The sequence below is a fragment of the Rhamphochromis sp. 'chilingali' genome (genome assembly GCF_963969265.1).
Source record: "Rhamphochromis sp. 'chilingali' genome assembly, chromosome: 8".
NCBI classification, from domain to species: domain Eukaryota; kingdom Metazoa; phylum Chordata; class Actinopteri; order Cichliformes; family Cichlidae; genus Rhamphochromis; species Rhamphochromis sp. 'chilingali'.
The window spans coordinates 41111334-41126743 of NC_137935.1; the positions used below are offsets into that span (position 1 = coordinate 41111334).

General features: G+C 44.1%; 1 protein-coding gene across 1 annotated transcript; it reads right to left on the minus strand.

The window, feature by feature from the left end:
• Positions 1-365: 365 nt before the first annotated feature.
• On the minus strand, positions 366-13540 carry arcn1b (archain 1b). Its single transcript, XM_080890229.1, has 10 exons — positions 13131-13540; positions 11220-11483; positions 9483-9662; positions 8895-9100; positions 8640-8801; positions 7780-7945; positions 6972-7119; positions 2860-2968; positions 2557-2761; positions 366-1866 (listed from the first exon to the last, which is right to left on the minus strand). Exons 1-10 carry the CDS (start codon positions 13131-13133, stop codon positions 1777-1779), a joined length of 1533 nt encoding a protein of 510 aa, XP_080746355.1. The 5' UTR covers positions 13134-13540; the 3' UTR covers positions 366-1776.
• Between the last annotated feature and the right edge of the window lie 1870 nt (positions 13541-15410).

Consider the following 15410-nt stretch of genomic DNA (forward strand, 5'->3'; position numbering starts at 1 on the left):
GGTGAAAATGTGTTGTTGATGCTGCCTCCAGCTGATAGGAACAGTAACAACCACTCAATAAAAAAGCCACGCAGAAGCTGCTGTGACCCCCACTCATGATCCTGATGAGTGAAGTCCTGTGGGATCAGAGCAGCTGGGGGCTTAGAGGCAAACATTGGTCATCAGGAGAAAAACGCCTCAAATGCCAGCAGACTGAGTGGGTGTGGTTAAGCTGATTGTTGATAATAACAGGCGTGCTGGCTATTTCTGTTTCACACAGTAACCAACGCAGTGAGCACTACAACACAAACAGGACAAACACGATTTCTTCTTCACACAACGACCTAATTATGACAGGCCCACTGAAACAAAAACCCAAGTCAGACTTACATTTTCCATAATACATTTTATTCCATTAAAGATTCTTTTTTTCTAATTGTACACTGGAATGTCAAGATTCCCCTTCAGTAATGTAGTTAAAAACGCTGCGTGTCGTCAACTTCCACCTCACGTCTACGAAACCACTGCGACAATTTGGTGAGTACAAATTTGGGGAAAAAAGGAAAAAACCCATGAAAGACAAACTCATTACGGTGAATAATAAAGTAAAGGATGACTGTGAGAACAGAAGAGCTGAGCTGGGATGTGAGCGCAGCGAGTGGAGCATCAGGCTGGCAGCCTCTGATCTGTGTGCCAACTTGCACCCACTGCCATCGGAGACGTGAGCGCTCCTGTGGGATGGTAGATTAGGGGCTGGGGTGTTGTTTCTGGGCTTTTCTTCAAAGTCCTGTTTTTGGATATCTGATAGCTGAGAGGTGGACTTAAATGGACCAGAGGTTAACACACAGTCTGTTCTTGACAAAATAAGGAGTGGCTGTAATGGTGTTACCATAAAAATTAAAAAAAACCATTTTCTCCAGATGCAAGTCAAATGTATTTGCTGTTTGGTAACAGCGCAGCCGAGAGTCCCTCACAAATCCTGCTCTTTACTGTCAACCTCCAGATTAGTGGCAAACAATCAAAAACATACAGCAAACAGTAAAAAATGTATCCACGTTGAACATAAAAGGAGAACTTTGCTGATGATGACCTCACACAGTACAGGCGACATACTGAGTACAGCCATGTTTTCCTTTTTAAGCACGTGTACAGAAATCTGGGGAGAAACAAAATTCAAAGCACGAGAGAGAAACAAAAGAAGCTGAATGAAGAACGACACCAAGACATCAGATCACAACAGTTTAGTGATTAAACAAAGTCAGGCTTATAACGACTGAGACAGCTACTATTCTGCAGTTTAGAAAACGTGAAAAGAAAGAGCGAGAATCCCGGCGAGCGAGCGTTGTGGAGGATGCATGAACACCAGGGTGGGCAGTTAAACAACCAGCGCTCAGTGTAGTGGCCCGGTCTACCGCCAGGGTTTACCTGACCGCTAGGCTCTCCTGCACCCCTGCAGTCATCCTCTACTTTGTCCCATTTACAGTTCTGCTTGGCGGACACAAGTTTGCTCTGTGTGTGTTTGTGTGTGTGTGTGTTTGTGTGTGTGTGTGTTTGCCGGTTCAATTAACTCTATATATAGATGATCCTCTCATACAAACATATAAATACACCACCGCTGCGACGCTCCACCACAGGAAGAGGCCTCGCCCCAGGGCTGACTGAGTCCTGTCGATGTTCACAGTCTCATAGTGTATGCAGGGTGGGCAGGCGAGAGATCTTCAATCTTTCTGTGAAGCATAGATTTAGACTTTTTTTTGTTGGTGATTTTGTTTTTTCAATTTTTTTCTTTGAACAGGTTTACAGGATTTCATATTTGTCGACGACAAAGGAGGTTTCTGAAGAGAATCTAATGGAGCTGTCGTCGTCTACGTGAGTCACTTTGGTAACCTGTGGACAGAGAAACACGAGTCTGTTAGCAGCAGCTACTCCGTCTATCACAGGGACGAACACACAGCACTGTCATCTGGATTTTAAGCTCACGCCACACTCTGTGGCCTCTTAAACATCCATTCAGCTTTTTGATCCACTGAAAACTTGGATTGTTTTGTTTCTTTAGTTACAAGCAAACAAAAACCACAGAGTGACTTTTTGGGGCAGGCTAATGTTAGCCAACAGCTAACATTAGCCTGCCTTACTATGTAACAAAACAGTCTTAAGTGGACAACATGTGTTTTGTCCCAAATCCCAGGGCCACTCAGTCCCAGTTATTAATGATCTCTTCCCATCTTCCTCCCCTCACCCCCAACCACTCGCGGAAGATGGCCGCTGCTCCCTGAGCCTGGGTCTGCTGGAGGTTTCTTCCCTTCCAACTGTCACCAAGCGTTTGCTCACAGCACAGTGATTGTTGGGGTATTCTCCCTGTTATTGTAGGCTCTTTACTTTAAAAGCACCCTGAGGGGACTTGTTCTTTGCTTCTATATAAATAAAACTGAATTATGAAGTTACTGACGTTTGTCACGTATTAAACTAAAGGCCGATTCACTTTAGAGAACCGAAGACCTGTGGAAAATGTGCTCCTCAGTTAAACAGAGCTTCTGTCCCTCACACTGAAGTCAGCCTCCATCATATGCAACCCACCTGGATGTCGCAGTAGTTGCGCTTAGACACAAAGGACAGGCTGACAGGAAAGAAGTCATTGGGCTGCCCAGCGATGCTGAATTCCAGGCTGCCCGTCTTGTTGTTGGCATCAATGACAGGTAGGCACCACTCGAGGATGTTTCGCCTGCTGTCGTGTTTGTACTCTCCATCCAGATCACCGATCACCGGAGCTCCCACTCCAGACCTGAGGAGCACCGGGAATGTCGGTCATACACAGGACTGACAGGGATGTGACAGAGTAACAGTTTTCTTCTTATACACATTTTGTGAATAAGTACGTACGGTACAGGGATGCTGATGACCACGTCATTGAGCTCAAGGTTCTCCTCCTGCAGCTCATATTCAATGTTGACATCACAGCCAGTCCCACTCTCTGACGGCCAGCAGTTTACTGTGAGGAGGAAGAGTCGGTCAGGTTACAGTGAGGAGGAGGAAGAGTCGGTCAGGTTGCAGTGAGGAGGAGGAAGAGTCGGTCAGGTTGCAGTGAGGAGGAGGAAGAGTCGGTCAGGTTGCAGTGAGGAGGAGGAAGAGTCGGTCAGGTTACAGTGAGGAGGAGGAAGAGTCGGTCAGGTTGCAGTGAGGAGGAGGAAGAGTCGGTCAGGTTGCAGTGAGGAGGAGGAAGAGTCGGTCAGGTTGCAGTGAGGAGGAGGAAGAGTCGGTCAGGTTACAGTGAGGAGGAAGAGTCGGTCAGGTTGCAGTGAGGAGGAGGAAGAGTCGGTCAGGTTACAGTGAGGAGGAGGAAGAGTCGGTCAGGTTGCAGTGAGGAGGAGGAAGAGTCGGTCAGGTTGCAGTGAGGAGGAGGAAGAGTCGGTCAGGTTGCAGTGAGGAGGAGGAAGAGTCGGTCAGGTTGCAGTGAGGAGGAGGAAGAGTCGGTCAGGTTACAGTGAGGAGGAAGAGTCGGTCAGGTTGCAGTGAGGAGGAGGAAGAGTCGGTCAGGTTACAGTGAGGAGGAGGAAGAGTCGGTCAGGTTGCAGTGAGGAGGAGGAAGAGTCGGTCAGGTTACAGTGAGGAGGAGGAAGAGTCGGTCAGGTTGCAGTGAGGAGGAGGAAGAGTCGGTCAGGTTGCAGTGAGGAGGAGGAAGAGTCGGTCAGGTTGCAGTGAGGAGGAGAAAGAGTCGGTCAGGTTGCAGTGAGGAGGAGGAAGAGTCGGTCAGGTTACAGTGAGGAGGAGGAAGAGTCGGTCAGGTTGCAGTGAGGAGGAGGAAGAGTCGGTCAGGTTGCAGTGAGGAGGAGGAAGAGTCGGTCAGGTTGCAGTGAGGAGGAAGAGTCAGTCAGGTTGCAGTGAGGAGGAAGAGTCGGTCAGGTTGCAGTGAGGAGGAGGAAGAGTCGGTCAGGTTGCAGTGAGGAGGAGGAAGAGTCGGTCAGGTTACAGTGAGGAGGAGGAAGAGTCGGTCAGGTTGCAGTGAGGAGGAGGAAGAGTCGGTCAGGTTGCAGTGAGGAGGAGGAAGAGTCGGTCAGGTTACAGTGAGGAGGAAGAGTCGGTCAGGTTGCAGTGAGGAGGAGGAAGAGTCGGTCAGGTTACAGTGAGGAGGAGGAAGAGTCGGTCAGGTTACAGTGAGGAGGAGGAAGAGTCGGTCAGGTTGCAGTGAGGAGGAGGAAGAGTCGGTCAGGTTACAGTGAGGAGGAGGAAGAGTCGGTCAGGTTACAGTGAGGAGGAGGAAGAGTCGGTCAGGTTGCAGTGAGGAGGAGGAAGAGTCGGTCAGGTTGCAGCGCAATATTTACTGCAGTATTACAGCCATGCCAGTAATGATCAAGGTTGTTATCGTTAATGAAAACTAACGAAATAACGAAAACTAGAAGTGAAAAAACATTTTCGTTAATGGAAATAAAAATAAAAACAAAAAAGGAAAACTAACTAAAACAGTAATGAGTGTTCACAAAACTAAAATTAACTGAATTTATAGCAAAAATGTGTTTAGTTTCATTGATGTGTGCGTGTCATACAATAGTCAAGGGTGAAAATGAAGTTTAGTTTCCAGATTTTTTTCTTGCTGTGTCTCATTATGCCAGCAGGTGGCAGTACGTTAGTCGAGTCATCTGTGTTGCTGCGTCCACGCGCAGAATCATGTCAGGAGAAAGCGCCAGAGTCCAATTTGGGATTACTTTGAATATGACTGTGTTTGGATAAAGCAAGTGTCTTGTAGTGGAAAGAGACAAATTATGAGGGACAAAAAGTGAAAAAAAATCCCACAAACCTTAAAGTGCGCTTGAAAAGCTCACACAAGAAGGCTAACCTAGCTTACCTTGAGAAGGGAGCACACTCAACCCTCACCCCCAGAAACAGAAGCTAACACCAGGCAAGGCAGCGTGATGCATCCCGAGACAACAGGACAGAGATATCTACATAACTGTGTGAGTCAATTGCCTTCAAAGAGTTTATCAATTCACTTGAACCAAAATTACGAACACCCGGTGCTGCGAGAGTTAATAGTCTCATTGGGGCCAAGATATACATTTTATAGTTGCCTGGTATCAATGGTTGTTCATCTGCCCTAATTTATTTATTTATTTATTTAAAGAACCCATAGGTGGGAATGTGAGTTGTCTGTCTCTGCGTGTTAGCCCTGCGACAGACAGGCGACCTGTGCAGGGTGCAGGTAGCTGGAATAGCAACATACCCAAGGATGAGCAGAAGAGCATGACTGATATGATGAAACTGGGATTTTGTTGCACTAGAGCTGGGCGATAGAACGATAACGATATGTATCGCGATATAACTTTTACTCGATAGAGAAATTAAGCTATCGCGATAGACCTCGCCGCTCTTTTCCTCTTAAAAAAAAAAAAAAAAAAAAAAAAAAAAAAAAAGGTCAGCCAATCCAAATCAAGTAGCGCAGAGCCGAACCAATCACAGCCGCAGCGTCACGTCGCGTGACTTGTTACGTACAGCACAAGTGCCAAGCAGCACGTGTGTTTGTTTGGGAAGCAGCCAGCGGGTAATGGAGGAAATGAGTGTGCCGACTAGAAAAATCAACCGAGCGTGACCGAAGAGAAAACAGATGATGGTTCCAACGCCGGAGAGATTGTCGAACGGAAGAGCCATAGAAGTTCCGTAGTGTGAAGGTATTTCGGCTATTTCAAGTCTGACAAAAACAGAGTAGCGTGCACTGTAAATGTGCCGAAAGCAAGTCTGGAAATACAATAAACTGGTGCATGCGTCACACTGTGCGCCACGTTATTGTTTCGGTGAAATGAATTTCTACAATACTGTTAATTCTACTCTCTGCAGTGTTTAAATGCTTACATATACACACAGTTACTGTCCCTCCACACATACGACTCGGTTCTGCTTCTATGCCCCAGCTTTGTTTACTTTTTCCCACCGAGGCTTCTAGACTTCTGATTGGCCAACATTTCTGCACGGTTAGGAATCTAGCGCCACCTGCTGCTTTGGCATGTTCATAGCAGCGTTTTCCTTCATTTCTGCCTTTATGTGTGGACGGGATTATTTTTTAAAACGAAAACGGAAAATCTCCGTTTTCAAAAATACCCGTGTACGTGTGGATGTAGCCTCAGTCTCTGACTGGAAGCGCTGATTCGTCATTCGGCTTTTGTCAGACTAAAGTAACTGTTAAAACTGTTTGAAAAGCTAAGCTATACAACAACAATATTTGCCTTTATTTATCTGAAAAAGTCTCATGTTCCTTAAGTACATCTACCCTGTTGAACTTATTATGGGAAATAAATATTTAAATAAAAACAAGCTGCTGATTATTTCACATTTTACTTGTGAGCAACGGCACATTTAAATCTTACAAATATAGTTATTTGGCTGATATCGTGATAGATATCGTTATCGCCTGAAATGAAAAAAACATATCGTGATATGAAAAAATCTCATATCGCCCAGCTCTATGTTGCACTTAATTATTGCAAACACGACTAAAACTATAACTGAAACGAATCAAAACTAAACTGAAACTAAGGATTTTCAAAAAATAAAAACTAAACTAGCAAACAACTGGTAAAAACTAATTAAAACTGATATAAAATTGAAAATCTGAAGTCAAAACTAAATAAAAATAAAAACTAATGAAAATTGCAAAACTATTAAAACCCTGGTAATGATAATAAGTGCCAGTGGCAATCTTCAACATTTCCCACACAGCCATCTAACATCAAGGCTCCCATTATCTAATGAAATCATTACGCAGCTACTCAGCTAACTAAATATTCACATTTAGGCAGAAATCACAGCGTGCTAATTTAACTTCTTCACTGAGGATATGCGACGCTTGTATTTGTCATACATCAACCCGAATAGCTCAGACTGGGCACACATGTACGGCTAAACACTGTCTACAGATGCCATCCTGTGCTGTGGGAAACAAACATTACTACCACTGTCAGTGTGCTTTCTTAAAGAGGACAGGAGCTGCAGACATCAGGACGTACTGGTTAGAGGTATGAGGGACTCGTCTGTGGTTTGTAGTCTCCACTTCAGCACACCCACATCATTGTTAAGAGGGAAGGACTTCTCCGGGTTCTTCAGGCCAATCACAGACTCAGCTGTGAACAACTTCTTGTCCACATTAGGATGTGTCTAAGAAACAGAGGGCGAGACGCGTTTCAATAAAGATCTTTTACTGTCAAACATCACAGCAAAACAGCCTGGGTCACTTTAAACAGAACAGACTCAGAGGCTTACGCTCTTCTTACCATTTCATCATTTCTTAACAAAGTGAAGAGCTTAAGTCTCTGGAATTGCTTTGAAGAGGGACATTTGCATTTGCAAGCTGCTGTAAACCAAAAACATGCAGTCATCCAAACCTGAAAGGAATTTCTGTGTTTACCTGTCGACCAGGAAAAACACTGCTGTGTCTGCCTTCATCTCATTTTTAACATTACACTGCTCACTTCTGTGTTTTCTGAATGCGGGCTTATAGCGCCACCTGCTGCTCTGGCATGCTCGTGACAGCGTTTAACATAGTTTGTGTGCTTTCACAGAAATATTTCTTAAAACATAATAATTATCTTTGTTTGCTGGATTGTGTTTGAGCCCCTGTAAATAGGGGACCGTGGATATAGACTCCTCATATAACTGTAGCTTCAACGTTCAGGTACACAGCTGAAATCCAAACGCACTTCAAAATTACGATTATGGTTAAAAACAAATGTAATGTAAATAAAACTGAGTTATGTGTTTAACATAACATACACAGTGGAGCACTGTCTGCTGCACACGTGTGTGTGATAAACCAACCTGCAGTTGCAATCCTTTGCCATCATTGTTATTGATAATCAGGCGGATGCGTCCATATTTGTCGTCTGTGACTCGGAGCGTCACCATACCCAGCACCTCCATGTTCTGTAGGCCGCCATCACGGCCACAGGTCAACGTGATCTTCTCCTCCACACGCAGATGCACACTGCAGGTCAAATCACCCACACACACTTTAAGAAAGCAGCACTGAGATGACACTGTGACTGAATCTTAGCATGAAGTTGAAGTTACACCAGTGAGACACACGCACGCACACATGCGCTGAGAAACAGGAGATTTGTAACCGTCCGTTTTCTTCACCTGTCTGTAAGCAGCCTGTCTGTGAGGCGTGCTGCACTGTTGGACACTTTGTTACAAATTAAAAAGCCTCACTTATGAAAATGTTACATTGTTACAATGTTAGAATTAAGTTATAATACAATTATAACAATTATAACTTTAGGATCCACTGAGAGACATCTATGAGCCTGTTAACCGCACCCAGCACACACCTGTACCCAGCATGCACCTGTCACACTGTGGGTGTGTTTGTTTTGTGTCACTAACTGGGTGGTGCATTAAAGCAGGAGATTAATTAATGTACATGCAACCAGTTTTACAACTAGGTGAGGGCGCACTGATGCCAAGCTCGACCTGTAATGACATCATCCTTTATCCTTCTGTTATTTGACTTTAACAGGGAAACTTATATATTTAAGGTAAAAGTATTGGATTGCCACAAATGAGAAGAATAAGTAAATAAATGTGTCGTGATCACAGTTCAGATGTCGTTACTGCAACAGCCTGATGAAAACAGCCAGTCCCAGAAGAATACACAGCACTGAATGATGAGGGCATACCTCTCCATGTTGACTGGTGGGGGCAGAACTTTCGAAACATCGGATCCCCTCTTTCCTGTGGTGGGCATGATGGTTTCACCCTCAGACTTGAGCTTGTCAACAAAATTGTCCACCTCTTTCCCTTTAGCCCCCAGTTTCAGAGCCTTACTGGGTCCACTTGGTCTGAACAGAAACAAACACCATGTCCCATCAGCCTAATCAGTCCACTGTTTGTGCAACCACAACAAAATCTTCCCATACAAACTTGAGTTGTACCTGACTGGAGCCGCTGTGATCTTGGGCTTCTCTGGCTCGATGATGGTGTCTGTGATGATGGTCCCTGAGGACACACTGGTCATGCCAGCGCTGCCAAACCCGCCAAAAGCTGGCACCTTCTTCCCGGAGCGCTCAGCGTCCCTCCTGGCCTGCTGCAGTTCCTTGGCCTTCCTCCTCATCTCTGCCTTGGCCTCGCGCTCCTGAGTCTGTAGGATTACAAAAGAAAGTGAGCAGGGATCAGAACAGCACGCTCAGCGCTAATACAGTCACAGCACGACAGCTGACAGTTACTCTGAAGGAGGGAAAATATAGGACTGTGTTAAATTTTAAATACTGACAGTGCAGCTGTGTTGTCAACCATGCGGGTTCATCACACTTTGCTTAGCCTGTACAGTGTGTACGTCTCATATTCTCCTTCATCTCCCTCCTTCTATTAAGCTTTGAAAAATCACTAAACTCCAATTGTTGCATTTTGTTTCTTTTACAAGACAAATAATAATTGTGTAATATAACTTTCCATGTGCTTCTTTCTAATTTGCCTGAATAATTCAACAGGAATCCAACGAGGCAGGCAGAGCCACATCTCACCTCCCTGACGGCGCGGAACACCTTCTCCTCGTGGGAGTCCATCTCTGTGAAGGTGCGGATCTGAGCCAAGTTGACGTTCTCTCTATAGCCCAGTGCAACGATCTCATCGAAGGCGAAGATCAGATCGAAACAGTGCTCCGATATTTCACTCTCCTCCAGCACACGACAGTACTCTGGGATCTGGAACAGACGGGAGGAGCGATTCATTTAAACTAATGGATAAGGATACAATAAGGACACATTAAGCACCACTGTAGCCTAGTTCTTGCTGACAGACTTTACTAACACCATTTATTTACCCATTATTCCCAGAACCTAATCTTCATTTGCACACCAGCTTCCATACAGATTAACTGGTATCATCTGCCCCACTTCTATCACCATCAACAACATGTGACTGAATACAACAAAGCATCAATTGGATTCACAGCTTTTCCCCACAATGAAAAACTGACATCTGTATGTAGATTTCCTTCTTACCGTGTCCTCACAGTTCGCAGCAGAGGATGCAAAAATGATATATGCCAACAGTGACATGTTTACCGCATGGATACTGGCTGGCCTATCAAACAGACAGCAACAGGGACCCAGGTGTTACAGCTGTTTCTCCTTATTGGAGACAGGGGCCTTTGTGCTGAACAGTAACTGTAGGTAAACAAGGCCCACAGTGGCCTTTTAAACACAGTGATGAATAAGAAAATGTGGCGTAATGCTGTGTGTCCACAGGCAGTGCTTCCTGCACTGGAAGGAAACGTGGACTCACACTCAGAGCGCTTTTTCCTAACACGTGTTGTTGCTAGGCTACAAAGACATCTTCAGTGTTTTGTCCTCTGCTGTTATTTAGTGTTTAGAGCTTCAGAGGAGCTTTGAGTCTCATGATGCAGTAACACTGATTAGAGCAGCTGCTTGCTGAGGGCAGTTTCAACGTAAGAACTTCAATAATTACTTTTTATTATTTTTTTCCTGGTTTGTACATGCAGTGTTTTTAAAACTGTATTTTAAACCTTTATATTTTTTGCTGTTGAAGCCTGACTCTTAACATCTACTGTAATACAAACGTATGGTCGTATTGCATTAACAGCCTAACACTGTTGACTTCATCACTTCAGTCAGCATGAAGTTCAGTGGCCGTGTTGCCTAAAGGCTGGCAGCAAAAGCATCGCTCCACCTCACATTTCAGCTTCTCGCACTTTAACATCATTTCAGTCATTAATTTTTTTCTTTCTTCATTAATTCAAGACAAACGTGCCTTTCATGCCCAACTACAACAAACTGTGGGAAAGCAACAAAGAGAAGTCTGTAATCTTTCTTTGCTTTCTTTTCAGCGGCCACCAGGGGGAGTCTCCAGGTAAACAGCTGGTGAGTTTATGGGCTCGGTGACTAATTTCAGGCCATAATGAATAAAATATTGAGCCCATTATGTAAATATGAGTTATTTTGGGTGTGAGGATTACCCAAGGTATGCTCATCGGCTAATGTTTGTGATTTACATGCTGCTAGCTAGTCATCTTTTTACAGTGAGATCACCCGTAGTTCATCACAGCTGGTTTCAAAGAAGCTACATCCATCATGTACACTTACTGTAACGTTCAGAACGTACAGGTTTATACAGTGACACGTCTCTACATTTATTCTTCTTTGTTACCAGACCGGTCACCTCGTCGACATGTCAGACAACATGTACTTAAATGCTCTTTGCAAACTGACTTCTATCCAAGCCTGCCTGTGTGCGCTTACCACACGGGAAAACAGTCTGAGTGTCTCCAGGTCCTCCAGGATGTTGCTGTTCTTGGTGGTGATGAGGACCATGTAGAGCTTCTCCAGTGGCTGGTACACATAGCGAACGCTGTCTGTTTCCACAAAGGTGTGCTGCTTACCCGTGTTCATCAGTTTAGGAAACGCAGCTAGGAGACCCTCAATCCGTGTCCGGGTCATTTCCACAAACTGCCGCGATACGATGGCCTTGCCGGCCTTGGTGCACACCGCCGCTGCCAACAGCACCTGAGGGGTACAGAGGAATTTCACTACTTTAGTTTCCCACAGACCTGAACTATTACAACTAAAGATGCAGTAATCGGACCAACATCTATGCTCATAATAACAAAAGGGAGGTCAGCAAATGTCAACATTCAATTTTTTTTTTCATGTAATATTTTCTTCTTTTATTCCAAAGAAACAAGAAAAAACTAAACAACAAAAAAAACAGAACTGTTTACACTACTGCAGATCTTCATCACACTTACTGAGGATTCATTCATCAGCAGGAAATCTACCACATAGGTACACTGTGACTGCAAACTACTTGGAAACCCTACATCTTAACCTGATGTGCTCCTGCCTAAAAATGTAACGTCATGTTGACACAGCCAGAAACAACCGTGACTGTTCAATACCACCGATCCCTCCTGTGAATTTCTGCTACTTTTTGCTGTAGTCTTTGATTTGATTTATCAATCATCTACATATAAGGAATAATAATCATAGTAAATAAGAACACACATTTCACCAAATTACAGGAGGAAGATTGACAAAACTATCAGAGTGAACATGAGGAAATGTACAAAGAAGAGGAAAAGCTTCACATTGAAGAGTGGAGACTCAGGAGCAAAAAGTCTTATTTGCTTTCGTCATAGGTGACACTGCATATAAAACCCAGGAAACGAGCACAATGTAATTAGCACATAATGCACCAGCACACAAATGCTGATAACATTGGCCACTTGCATAGGTTACATCGTTGGCTCTTCAAATATCCACTGTAGAAGTCTAAGTCAGCCATTATCCAATGCTAGCCTGATGTGGCCTACACTCAGGTAGGACAATATCAGCTGATTCTGATATTTAGCGATACAGTGAAGTCAGAAAAACCAGACAAGAGTACTTGTCATTTGATATATTGGTGCTCTCCTGATTACACACGGCTGTAGTTGTTTGAGGACATTACTAAATGCACATGAACTAACCGCTGTTTGCCTTTCTCTTAGGTGAGCGTGTCTTACTGGTGCAGATGTTAGCACAATGGAAAATGATCTTATAAAAGAATCAGGGGTCGTTTAATATAATGAGTATAACAATGGTTGACATAAACGGACGCTTTACGTGGCTGTGCTAAATGACTGGAGGAACTGCATTGATTACACGTTGACAATAGAAATGGAAGAGCCGATCGCACCGATGTGAACTCGATAAAGACGCGCAGCAACTGGTTATCGAAGTCATCGACACTAGCTAACTATAATAACACAGTTGTACGTATAGTTGGGGTATGTCGCAGAGCCGGGGTCGGTTTAACCTGGCTTATTACAATCTGACAGCAGGCAGTGGTTGCACGGATCCGGCTACTGACAGGAGACAACTAGCGCTAGCCCGCAAAGCTAGTTCACGTCAGCACGGACTGCACAGCTAAAGCGCTTCACTCAGGTGAAATTCAACTTTGACGACTCATTTACTCGATTTTAGCACCTGAACATGTCGCTATCACTGTGGCTCCGATAAAAAAAGCACCGTTTATTAATTGTCTTCTTTCGTTCATGAGGGGGGGAGAAGCTAGTTTGCTCATACCTAGCTTTAGCTACTAGCCAATGTTATGATAGCTGCTAGGCCCGATAAAAGGCAGGGAAATAATGGTCACTTTCGACTGTCACTCACCATTGTGGTCTCTCTCTACGGCACGACGGTCGTCAGTCTCTCGCGTTTCTTGCTTTGGTGATTCCTCGTCCCTCTGGAATAGCAAGGTGCGAATATACAGCTGACTTCTAGTTGTGTGATTGTTAGCTAGTTAGCGTCAATATGGCAGCAGCGCAGAGCCACGTCTCCACCGGAAGAGCCGCTGGATCAGCCCACCGTGGAAACCAATGACGTGGGCCCCCAAATGTTGGCCTTGTTGCAAAAAGAAGTTACTCAGATTACTTCCACCAGCGTTTCTTCTTCTTCTTCAGACTTCTGACCACAAATTACCTCCACGCGATTACTTTTAACGTTTATCAGCGTATCAGTAACCTGGCAAACACATAAATATTATTCAGAGAGGTTGTCAGAGTAGTTCTGAGTGATAGCGTTTCACGTCTGATGGGGCTGGTCTCCGGGATGAAAATGTCTTCACCCACAAAGCACACAGGGGGTCGTATAAAAAAGAATGATATGCTACAGTCCTCAGTGCAGGCAGCGCTCTCCACCACCATCGTCAAAACACCAAATTCATCCCATCTGTGTCTCCGTGATGTGAACACGTCACAGTCTAATGCAACATATGATACAATTAGTCTTTTCTCTTTGTTGTCCTCCTTACGTTCTTTATGTTACATTTTAACCCTTAATTGTAAACATAAATATTCTCGTTGGGCATTTGTCACCGGACGGGGGGCAACGAACTAACGATGGCTGTGAAGCGTGTGAGGAATGTGACTAACATGTTTAACAAAGTCAGATATATGATGGAATTGAATGTTGTCTTTTAAGTTTAAGTTACAAAAATGTTGAATTCCGTTTATTATTATTATTATTATTGTTATTAATAATAATAATAATAATAATAATAATAATAATAATATTTAATAATAATAATATTATTATTATCAAAGAAAGAAAAGTAAACATACTCCAACAATCCATCCTTCTGCTTTTCCAGTTCCACGACTAAGCTGGAGCTTATTCCAGTTCTGATGGGTGAGGGTACCCTGTCACAGGGCTAACACACAGACAGACAACATTCACACGTACAATCAATTTCCAACTTCCTGTTAGCAGGTGTGACTGTGCATGGACAATAAAGAGTTATCTGATTAAACTAACCTGTGCATGTCTTTGGACTGTGGGATTAATGCCCAGACAGAAGATTAATTACTGGAGATAATTAATAAATTATTAAACATATAGAAGAAAAAAATTGCCTTTCATTAGCATGTTTTATTAGGTTAATATTAACATAATAATATTCACTTATATTTGATATTAATTAGTATGTTAATATTTTGATCACGTAGTGAAAAGAATACAGACTTCTTTATTTGCATGGGGGATGAGTGTAGCAGGAAATATTTTAGTTTATGGAAAATAATGGGTTTGATAGCTTATAGATGAGGTAGAACATTTTAAGCAGACAGTTTGAGCATCCATCCATCCATCCATCCATCCATCCATTCGCTTCCGCTGAACCTTTTCAGGGTCGCTGGAGCCTATCCCAGCTGTCATAGGGCGAGAGGCGGGGTACACCCTGGACAGGTCGCCAGTCTGTCGCAGGGCCAACACACAGGGACAGACAACCATTCACACTCTCATTCACTCCCACATTCACAGCTAGTGGCAATTTGGATTATCCAATTAACCTATCCCCACAAGCTGCATGTCTTTGGACGGTGGGAGGAAGCCGGAGTACCCGGAGGGAACCCACGCAAACACGGGGAGAACATGCACACTCGACACAGAAAGACCCCGGCCTGATGGTGGAATTGAACTCAGGCAATAGTGCTAACCCCTGTGCCACCGTGCTGCAGTTTGAGCAGACAGTATTTTTCATTTAATGTAAATGCACACGTAAGCAAGATGCTGGTGGCAGGAACACTTTAAGATATTCAGAATGTTCTTAGGGACATAAATCCAACATTCATATGGGAATACTGTTTACATGTTTGTCATGCGCAATGCCTGTGGCTCGGGCGGTAGAGCAGGTCCTCTACCAGTCAGAAGGTTGGTAGTTTGATCCTTGCCTGCTCTTTTCTCCAGTCTGCATACCTGAGTATCTTTGGACGTGATACTGCTGTCTGATTGCGTCACTGGAGTGTGAACACATCGATGCGTCTTTCACCCAGGGGGAGGGGAAATGGTTCTCATTTTAGACCCCTAGCATGAAAAACTACACACGTCACAGTGTTGCAGTAACTTATTTTGGTCACTAGGTGTCGCCATTTAAAAAAAGGAAGAGGAACGCGC

Excerpts from the sequence above, each read along its gene's own strand:
- arcn1b (XM_080890229.1), bottom strand. Across the intron at positions 7,120-7,779 it reads GCAAAGGATTGCAACTGCAG|ACACATCCTAATGTGGACAA; the intron begins GTTGGTTTATCA and ends TCTGTTTCTTAG. Across the intron at positions 1,867-2,556 it reads GCAACTACTGCGACATCCAG|GTTACCAAAGTGACTCACGT; the intron begins GTGGGTTGCATA and ends CTCTGTCCACAG.